The sequence below is a fragment of the Benincasa hispida genome, chromosome 11 (genome assembly GCF_027475165.1).
Source record: "Benincasa hispida cultivar pf3 chromosome 11, pf3_genome.v1.1, whole genome shotgun sequence".
Taxonomy (NCBI): Eukaryota; Viridiplantae; Streptophyta; class Magnoliopsida; order Cucurbitales; family Cucurbitaceae; genus Benincasa; species Benincasa hispida.
Genome location: NC_143488.1, coordinates 55,718,776 through 55,730,271, shown reverse-complemented (window position 1 = coordinate 55,730,271; position 11,496 = coordinate 55,718,776). Strand labels below are relative to the sequence as shown.

At 36.2% G+C, this 11,496-nt stretch overlaps 1 protein-coding gene across 1 annotated transcript in view; it reads left to right on the top strand.

Annotated features, from left to right (window-relative positions):
- Nucleotides 1–11,496, top strand: part of LOC120090224 (ethanolamine-phosphate cytidylyltransferase) — a 55,253-nt gene that overhangs the window by 34,081 nt on the left and 9,676 nt on the right. Inside the window, exon 5 of the mRNA XM_039047774.2 lies at nucleotides 3,954–4,021. Within this exon, the coding sequence (XP_038903702.1) occupies nucleotides 3,954–4,021 (68 nt within the window). The remainder of the gene's footprint in view (nucleotides 1–3,953; nucleotides 4,022–11,496) is intronic.

The following is an 11,496-nucleotide window of genomic DNA, read 5'->3' as shown; positions in this document are numbered from 1 at the left end:
GAGGGCTAAATGGGCATACTTACTCAATCTATCAACCACCACTAGAACTAAATCCCATAAGACCGTGGGAGCCCTTCAATGAGGCCCATGAAGATATCTTCCCAAATCTGATTGGGAATGGGTAACGGCTCCAACAGACCAGCTAGGGACATTGCTTGAATCTTATTTTGTTGACAAACTATGCAGTTTTCCACATATATTTCTATTTTGTGCTGTTTGGCTAGTTAGACTATATTTTGGTTGTATCTGTTTTTCTTGATTAACCGAATTTCAGGCATTGTAAGGAGTATCCTTTCATGGTTTTAAGACCTTTATGTCTTTATTAATAAAAAGGGAGCCTTTTCTATTTAATTCTGTTTTTTTTATTATTGTTGGGATATTGACAGCCAAGCGTGGCTTTAGGTCTGAGGAGAGCTCTTTTTGATAGGGAGCTAAATGGTTGGGGCTTTGGTTGAGAAACTTAATTTGGTTCAGCTGGGGATTGGTATTGATATGATTTGTTGGTCTTTGGAGGGATTTGATTTGTACTTCAGTAAATCTGCATTCCAATCCCTTATGTTAAGAAAATTGAAGCTCAAACAAAGGTCTATTTTCTTTGTACTTAATCCTTAAGCAAACCTTGTGATTAAAAGCTTTGTGATTGGCTTCATGGAAGGTGGGTTATTATTATGAAGAAAAATGGGCGGTGGATTTTTCTATAGAAAGCAGATTAGTAGAAAGTTTTTTACATCACTGCCTTGAGTTCTTTGGCATTGAGGAATAGCAAGCCGTGGTTCTGTGTATTCGAAGAAGAAGAAAAGCGTGAGGTTTTTTTTTTTTTTTTTTGGCGGGGGGGGGGGGGGGGGGGGGTGGTGGGGTTCACTGTGAGTATTTTTCTTTCATTGAAGAGTTTGTAAGCTTTTAAGATTGATTTGTGAGCATTTTTTCTTGAGAGAAAAGTGAGAGATCATTCTTGAACATGGTAAACTCTTGTACTATTCTCTCTGACTATTTTAGTGGAACCTGCATCGATAGCAAAGAACTGGATGTAGCCCACACTGGGTAAACAAGTATAAATTGGGTGTCATCTCTCATACTGAAACTTGATTTATTATCGTTCTTATTGTTTGAAAGCTTAGGTTGGTTCATCTATTCTTTTAACCTTCCGAGTTGCAAATTGTTTATTCTGCATTTTTGTTTTTTGGTATAATAGGAAATTTCATTGACGAATAAATTCTATTGATGACTGGTAGGCATCTTCAATACATGAATTAATCCCAGGCCATGTATAAAGACTAAAGGCAGAACTGCACATACAATTCCAAAGAAATGATTCAATGATATAATAATATCACTCTTTCTTCTTCTTTCTTCCAGCTTTCTTCTTTTGGGGTTGATGAGGGGTGTGGATTAGCTGATATTTTCTTCCAACTATAATAGCTTCCACTAAATAAATAATCCTAGAAAATTTAAGTTATTGATGAACCTCACTTTCTTTTTTCCTCTTTAAAATGTAAACTCTTACAAAAATTGTTACCAAACACAAACGATTCACGAATTCTGAAGCCCCTCGATCGCCTTCTTCCACTGCCACGCTCGCTGTTTCGCATCCTCGAAAGAGGCAATCTTTGTTGGTGTGCAAATCTTGAAATGTGAAGGACTAGTCACTTGAATGTTGAGGTCATTAGGATTGTCAGACCAAATAATATTCCCCTTGACTATGAGCTTTGAAGGATCAACATAAATCAACTTTGATTTGTTGGTGAGGATGAGTTGAACTTTTTTGCTTGTTAGCTTCTGAAGTTTTTTCACCATTGAAATCATAAGAACAGATTCTTCAGGTTCAAGGAATTTGGAACTCGAAGTGATCTGGGATTGTTGGATAATATATATCGTCTAAATTTGGTTGATTAATTTGGATTGATATACTATTATCCCCTGTCACCTTTCATTCAAACCGCCTAAGATTAGTATGTCATTACCTAAGCTGTTTTGGAGGGACAAAATTCCTAAGAAAGAAAGTCTTTTTTGTGCTCGGTAGCATTCAGAAGTTCTGACACTAATGAGGCTGAAAAGAAAGTTTAGGAGCTGGTCCCTTCCTCCCTCGGGGTGCAGGGCGTGTTTAAATGAAGAAGAGACGATTGATCACCTTTTCCTTCATTGTGATTTCACCTATTCCTTATGAGGCCGTTGGGGCTTTTCTTTTGCCTCCCTAGCTAGGTTGATGACGGGCTGTTGGAATTGAATGGGTGGAATCTGAAAGGGGAAGCTAAGGTGGTGGGGAGTTGCACCTTCAAAGCTCTCTTATGGCATCTATGGAAGGAGAGGAATGCTAGAACTTTTGAAGATAAGTCGTTGAGTTTTGGTTCCTTTTGTAGTTTAGTTCAAAACATATCATCTTGGTGGATTTCTTTATATACGTAATTATTTTATAATTATAACCTCATCATGATTTTTAACATTTGAAAGACTATTCGGTATTTTTTTATTTTTTTTTATTTTGGGGGTGCGGGTCTCAACCCCTATCCTTAGGTTCCTCTTTTTTGGGAATAAACTTCTCTTTTGTTTCTAATCCACAAAAAAAGGAAGATACAATTGAACTTCGAGTGATTTAATAGATACAACTCCTAAAATTTAGGGGTATAAATTGGTATTTTTCCAAATGTATTTGATGTTAACAAATGTTAACTTATAAAATAAAAAATACATAAAGTAACAAAAGATTAATATAATTCATTTATTAGAAGTAAGATTAATGATATATTATCATTAAATTTTATTTCCTGATGTATTTTTTTTAAATTTTAATAATTTAATTTATGTTAATTAATAATAATTAGGTACAGTGAAATGATTGATGATTAAATGGAAATAAACCACATCAGCTAAGAAAATAGTATGGTTTTTAATTTTAAGAAAATTTATTTATATTTTAGGAAAATTATTTTAAATGACAAAACTACTGAAAATATTTATAAATAATAGTAAATATTAAGTCTATCTGCGATAGACTGCGACGTCTATCGCAGATAGATAGTGAAATTTTGCTATATTTGTAAATATTTTGATTCATTTTCCTATATTTGAAAACAATCCCTTATTTTATTTGATGGGTAAGAAACTACATTTTGGTTGAGAGAAAAAGAAAGAACATAGAAGGGTAACCCAAAAACAACATCAACAAAAAGGAGTTTGATCTTAACTACATAAAAGGACTCAAATAAATAAATAATAAAAAAAGAACAAAACCAAGCTCATAATTACAAGAAGACCTGCTCACAAGGAGGCATTAAACTTTGCAACCTCCCAACCCTTTCTCACCCCATTTTTCAACCTCTCTTATTCGTGTATATGTGATGAATAACAATATTCAATATTTACAAATTAAATAATAAACAATTATGAATTAAAACTAAATAATTAACAAATTAGATACTCCTATATTAAAAAAAAAAGAAAAAACAAATTAGTTAATCAGATTTGTAATCTTATAAATAATAATATGCACTGAAGAAAAGATTAATATGATTTTTGTGATTAGAAGAAAATCTATTGACAGGGTTAACAAAAATAGAAACAATAAAGGTTGTAAACAATTAATAAGAATGTTATGCCCCCACCATTAAATGAGAGCAACAAGAGAAAGTAGTAAAGTAATTAATGAAAAGGTTTTGCGTCCGCGAAATAGGAGTGAGATTGAGTAGTATGAGACCCTTTTGGGTTGAGTGATTTCCAAATTGGTGGTGGGCCCCATAAATTGATTCAATTCATTTCCATCCCCTTGAAGTATACAGGTAACAGGACCTTAGTTCCAGACTCTTGGAAGTTTTCGAGGAAATAAGGGTTAAGAAAAAGGTCAAAATAGGAATTTTTATGACTTATGGATATAAATGTTGCAGGTCATAGAATGAATTCTCAAAATTTGGTGTTTCAAATATGAATTCCATCTCTGAATTTTGTGTAATTTTGCATAGATTTTGAAGCATGCACGAGGTATGGGAGACTTTCTTCTGGTTGGAATACATACTGATCAAACTGTCAGGTGACATTTCTTGCATGAATTATTTATATTGGTCTGCCATTTGGCATTTCACTATATTAAGGCTCCGTTTGGGATTGTGTTCACAATCGTAAAAGGTGATTAAGGGGAAATCTTAACCACCTATCCTGTTTGGTAAAACAACTTATTTATTAATTTGTTAGAATCACTTTTAAATTTGAACTAACGTATAAAAGCTTATAAATACCAGCTTTAACTTTCCTAAAAACCTGTTACCTTCTTAACCATTCAAATAAAAATACTATAATAATATTATTCTATATCAATATATTTTGTCACATTTATTTTTAAAATGTAATTGATACAATTTTTTTTATAACAACTAGTTTTCTTAGACAAAATTAATTGAAATTAAAATCATATAAAATTTTAAATAAAAATATTATAATAAATTTTATATTATATCAATATGATGATAATTGAAACAATAAGCTACTTTTGCTCATATAACTAGATTACACTACTTTAGTATTAATCTATCAAATACCTTAACTAGTTTTTTCTAATTTAAAATTAAAATTTACCAAACACTATTTTTTATTTCTGTTCACAGCTGATTTTTATAGAAGCACAGTTGCCAGCAACTGCCAGCAATTATTTTTAAAGCTACAACAATCCCAAACAGAGCCTAAACTAACTTGCAGTCTTGAGCAACTTCATCAATTTTCAGCTTCCATTGCCATGCCATAATTGATTGTTTGTAACTTCTTGATCATTAATGAACAATTTATTTTCTTTTAAAAAATATTCCCGTCATTGATTATTTGTTTTCTTTGAAACAAGAAATAAGACTTTTCATTGATAAAATGAAAAGAGACTATTACTCAAAGATACAAAGTCCAGAACATGATAAATAAAACTAATAATATGACTAGAAAAAAATTAATAACAAAATTAAGGCATATCTCTTGAATATAAAACCCCCTAAATGATTTGGAAAGAGAGCACCAAGTAGAGGCCTTCAAACAAGCTAAGTCAGAACACTTTATAGGCCGGAGATATTTATCATGAAAGATTTCTTTCTACCATAGTTCAGAAAGAATGACCTTGCATTTATCTAAAGCAATCTAGTTAGGATGTAGCAAGGATTCATTGACTAATTATTTTCATGCACTACCATCTGATTTCGTTGTATATCCTCAAAATAATAATAATAATAATAATAATAATAATAATAATAATAAAAGGAAGAAAGTCTGGATGAATATGTCATTTGGGTTGAAACAATCTCCAACAGGAAAGGACACTATGTTGAAATCGCAAAATTGGGAGTCAATGGAGGTTTAAACAAAATTATCCTACAAGGAGGTAATCATAAAGTCGGTCAGAAAAACTTCATCTCTTCTTATAAACCCCAACATCAACCCTTTGATCACTATCTTCCACAAACCCACCATTAATACCCATTCCACCTCCTATAAAGATCTCTTGTAGGCCAATATTGAATTCTGTTTTCAATCGAAGGACCCCGGTTGGATAAACTCTCCAACCAACCTTCTTTTTCATCAATCTCATCTGATGGGTTGGCAGCTTTCCACTTTGACACAACCATCATCATTATCTGCCACAACCTCCATGATGACTAGTATGAAATTCTTAGAGCTCTTACAGAGAAGTGTCCGATTTTGGCTCCTTAAGCCCGTTACAAACAAACAAGGCAATCCTTATCATCAAAAACTTAAGAAGCACAGATACGAATATGAGATACGGATACGATACGACATGGACAAGGCACATATGATTTTTTAAAAATCCAGTACATTACACGACATGACATGAACACATTTATTAAAATATACATATTTGAAAATATATATCATTTTTATATCAAAAGAAAATTCAAAAGCAAATGGGTTGATTCACTTATATGTTTAAGAAACTTAGTTTAATGTCTTTCACACTCAAAATTTATTTACTATTGTCATATATATGTTTTTTAGTCACCTAATAAGTGTTCTATGCGTGTCCAACACATTTGTAGCACTAGCAAGTGTCCGATACATGTCCAACAAGTATCAAAGTGTCCAAGTGTTCAATATGTGTCCGACACGGACATGCTAGGAAAACTAAAGTGTCCGTGCTTCTTAGTCGAAAACAATGAACAGGGATGGATCTTGTGCAACATCAAAGACTAGTACAACGTGGGAAACTTCTTGGTGAAATTTGAACCCTGGAGCTTTGAGGCATTCTACAGAAACCAAAAGGTGCTTCCATATGGAGGATGGCTAGAGGCGCGAAACCTTTTGATTGATAAATATTAGTGATCTATGTGGAGGTTTTGCTGGAATCAGTAATCATTAGGAAGACAATCTCTCGCATGGACATGATGGAAATGAGTCTGAATTTGAAGGAAAAATACTAATGGGTTTCTTCTTATGCCTTTAAATCTTCCATCGACTTCATCTGAACCAATAACCAAACAAATTGACCCATTCTTTGACGCTGACCCATTTGTTGGATATATTGTCGAAATCATGGGAAAATCCCTCAGAAGTTTTAGGAATAGAATTCAACACACTCCTCGTCAACAACTATCTCCCGTTTCTCGTTGGACCATGAACCCAATAACTTGTTTGAAACTTATGACTCTTCTCACCTCTCTGCATCGAACGCAAAATCCCCATGAGAACCATACCCTTGAGAAATCCTAATCCCAAGCCCCTCTGCTCACACAACCAAAATTTCACCATTTTTGCAGTTGCAAAAATTTGGTAAACCTACCTCCCCTTTCGAGTTTTTCACTAAAAAGGAAACCAATGCCTATACAGATTTATCCACAAGCTGTCTAACCACATCAATCGATAAGCCTATTACTAATGGGCCTTCATTAACCACACTGAATGGGCCTTCTATAAGCCCTTATGACCCAAACTGTCTCGCCAATGCACACATACTAGCCAGAAAGGAGATCTACCAATAATAAAAAAGCCCAAATGTTAATTGGCACTATATAGGCCACCAAATGTGGTAATGTAATTATACTTCTGAATTTGACGATGTTGTCCCCAACCCATACTCTCCATCTGATTGATCGTTGCACTTGGAAAACATTAGCGCATCACCCACCTTGTGTGGTCCAACACCCCTCAATATCGCATCTCTTTTGAATTACCATCATCCTCCACTGATCCTCTGCTTCCCAATCCACATACTTGCCCTGGCTACTATCTTCACCCTCACAACATAGTTGAACCGAATAAACAAGTTTAGACATTCTTACTCTTTGGGGATTTTGATTCGAGGATGATCAAATTCCTCTACCTCTCCTTCACTTTTTTTCCCTTTGGAAGAACGTGGCTACTAAAAAGCTCCATAAACACATTAGAGAACTTCAAAACCTACACTCTTTCATTAATTATGAAAAACACGAAAACATCTATGTTTTAAGTGGGTCATGATCCTTCTAATGATTATTCTCACTCGGAATGTTTGTGGTTTGGGCTCACCAAAAAAAAAAAAAAAGAGCTCTCATTAAAGATCTTATTCAAGCAGCAAAACCCAACTATGTTGATCCTTAAAGAGTCAAAGCATGCCTCCCAAACCAGAAGTTTTATTAAATCTCTTTGGAGCTTCCGTCACATAAGTTGGTTCTCTTGTGATGCCATTGGTTCATTAGGAGTATATGGTCCCAATAAATGTGCAGAACTTGGTTGTTTTGGACCGAGCTATTTGATTTAACTACTCGTTGTAGTACCTTTTGGATCCTTGGTGGTGATTTCAATGTCATTAGATGGAGTCACAAGGATCCCACTTGTGCTTTGTCATGATCTTGCTTGTCCAAGGCATGTTGCTCGTGGCTGCATGCCTAAACCAACCCTTTTTTTATCATGTTTTCATGTCATGTATTTCATATGCAAGTTAGTTTACTTTCCTCCTACTTTTTGTTGTAAGTGACTCCTAAGAAAATGTTCAAAGAATGTGACATTAAGAGAGAAAATATTTATCGAGACTAAGGCAATAACACTGATAACCCTTCTGAACATGAGAATAACCAAGGAAAATACATTTTAAGGATTTTGGATCTAACTTGATAACTTGAGGGAGAATATCCCGAATAAAGGAAGTTCAACCAAATATTTTTGGTGTTAGAGGAAATAAATGTTGTTTGGGCACAATGTACGATAAGGTATCTCACCCCTAAGGATGGAAGTTGTCGAACCAACACCAACCCAAAAGGTATTTTGGAACATGCATTTGAAACATTAAGGCTTTTGCTGTTTCAAGGAGATCATGATTCTTTCGTTCGCAATTCCATCTTAAGATGGAGTATCGACAAAAGAAGATTGATGAAGAATGCCATGTGCATCTAAATAAAAATCAAGTGCACGAGAGAAATATTCTTTAGTATTATCATTCATAAAGATTTTAAGAAAACCACTAAACTGAGTTCTAATTTCAACATGAAAATTATGAAGATTAGAATGTAACTCAAAGCGATTTTTCATTAAATATAACCAAGTTATAGGAGAATAGTCATCGACAAAGGTAACAAAATACCAAAACCCTTTTTTGGACTCAATATGACTTGGACCCCACACATTAGAATGGACCAATTGAAATGGAGCACTCGCTCATTTTTTAACTCGAGGTTACAAACTCAGACGATGATACTTAGCAAACTGACATGACTCACAATCTAAGAAGACAAAGGTTGAAATTGGGGACAAAGACTATTCAACACAGAGATAGACGGATGACCCAAATGACAATGTTCTTTGAAGGGAGATGACACACTAAAGCATGTGATGACTGTAGGTATTTATGATTCAAAGATGTAAAGGCCTCCATATCATGCCCTTTACCAATAACTTTTTTCGTTTATGATCCTGAAATAAGCAATAACTTGGAAAAATGAGACACCAATAAAGATCACGAGTGAGTTTACTAACAAAAATCAAAAGAAAGGAGAACTGTGGTAAATTTAAAATTGAGGACAAAGAAATTGATTTAGTAAGATGGGATGTTCCCGATCCTAATATAGGGGTGGAGATTTCATCAGCTATAGTGACATTAGGTGAAGAAGTGAATGAAAAAAGGTTAGAGAATAAATTAGAGTTATCTATCATATGGTTTGTAGTGCTAGAGTCAATGAACTATTTCGAAATGGAGGAAAGAAGACATTTAGATGTGTGATAGGCTTGGGCCAAGTTGCCTTTATTTATCAAGCTCCTCTAAATCCCATAAAAGAGATTGCTGTACACAAAATCATTCCTACCTCTCCCATGGCCTCAATGGCCTTACAAATACTCTCCTCCTCTCTTGTGGACCCCCCCTCCCTCTTTCCTTTCATAACTAACAATATTCCTAGGGCCTACATTTATAAAATTGCACTTTATCTTTCTCATTACCCATCCTCTCCTTGGTCTTTCTTCGTCGTTCATACACTTTCGTTACACGGGGTCTATCATTACCTGCCCCCCAACGAGCCATCTTGCCCTCAAGGTGGAAATCAAGAAATTGGTCATTGATGATGCTCGGAAGCTCCCATGTTGCATCGACCGCGTCACCATTCTCCCAATGGATTAGGACTTCCAGTTGTTGGTCATCAATTGGAGATGTGCGTAATCCCAACAACTCAGTTGGTTGGGTAATGAAGGACAAATTAGAAGCCAACGTTGAAGGAATGGACACTTTCTGCAAGTTGCTGCCATTGGCTTTCCGGAAGACTGACACATGAAAAATAGGATGGATGCCGGTCTCTGGTGGTAAGGCGATGGGGTGTGCCGTCTTGCTTATGCAGTCAGTTACTTGGAATGGCCCAACAAACTTGGGTGCGAGCTTAGGATTGTGTTTCGATAACGACGATTGCCTATACAACTTGAGCTTTAGATACACCCAATCCCCTACACTAAACTTGACATCATGCCTTTTTTCATTTGCTGCCTTAACCATATGTTGTTGGGCTTTAAGCAAGGATTCCTTAAGTTTTGCTAACATGGCGTCTCAGTCCCTTAACTGAATATCAACCTCGTTGACCAAGCTGGTGCCGTTCACATCCTAACACAGGTGGAGGAGGACAACCGTAGAGTATTTCAAATAGGGTGACTTGGGTAGTTGTATGAAAGGAAGTATTATAACTGAATTCCGCCCATGGGACCCATTTTGCCCATTGTTTGGGGTTTCCCATTGCAAAACATCTAAGGTATGTTTCTATTCCTCTGTTCACCACTTCCGTTTGCCCATCCGTTTATGGATGATAGGCCGTACTCCGACACAATTGGGTTCCCAACATGCGAAAAAACTCTTCCGAAAACAAGCTGGTGAATATTTTATCACGGTCAGAAACAATACTACGAGGGTAGCCGTGTAGGTGAACAATTTCTTTGACAAAAATTTCAGCCACCGAACGAGCAGAGAACGGATGTTTAAGAGTTATAAAGTGGGCATTTAGACAAACAATCCACAACAACCATGATGGTATCAAATCCTTCGGACTTTGGTAGTCCCTCGATAAAATTCATAGAGATGTCCACCCACACTCGGTTCGGAATGGGTAGGGCTTGTAGAAGACCCGCGGGGGGATAATGTTAAGTATTTTGCTTGTTGACACACCTCACATTCAGCCACGAACTTCTGCAAAGTCTGTTTCATTCCCTTCCGATACACTTCCTTGGACAGTCGTTGATAAGTCTTTAGGCCCTCTTGATGACCTCCAATCGGGCTGTTATGAAACTCGTGTAGTAGTAGAAGAAGGATTGTGGCGGAGGTGGTTGGTATAGCAATGCGTCCCTTGTAGTACAATAATTCCCCCCGTAAGCTGTATCCCAGTAGAGCCGGCTGTCCATCCAACAAGGCTTGGTGGATGTCATTTAACTCACTATCATTGCATACTTGATCAACAAATATGGCAGTGTTCAGCCCCTTCACTACACTGAGTAAGCCTAGTTCACATGTGGTAGGTAATCGTGAAAGTGCATCCGTCGTTGAATTCTCGGTCCCCCGTTTATACTCGATACTAAAGTCATACCTCATGAGCTTCGCGATCCATCGTTGATATTCCCCTGCAATCACCCTTTGTTCTAGCAGAAACTTAAGACTTTTTTGATACGTGCAGATGATGAAGTGTCTCCCCAGTAGATATGGCCTCCATTTCTGAATTGCAAACACCATGGCCATAAGTTCTCTCTTTCATATACCACCTTGAAGGAGTGAGTAGGAGGTAACGCTTGGCTAAAATATGCCAAGGGTCGTTTGTTTTGCATGAGGACAGCCCCCACCCCTACTCTCAAAGCATCTGTTTCCACAACGAAGGGCTCATCAAAGTTAGGTAGCCCCAAAACTGGAATGGACATCATAGCGGACTTGAGGCGTTGGAAGGCTTCTTCTGCTTCATCACTCCAATTAAAGTTCCCTTTTTTCAACAACTGAGTCAATGGTAATGCAATGGCATCGTGGCCACGTATTTTCTATAATAACCGGTGAGGCCAAGAAATCCCCGTAGTTCCCTTCACACTTCG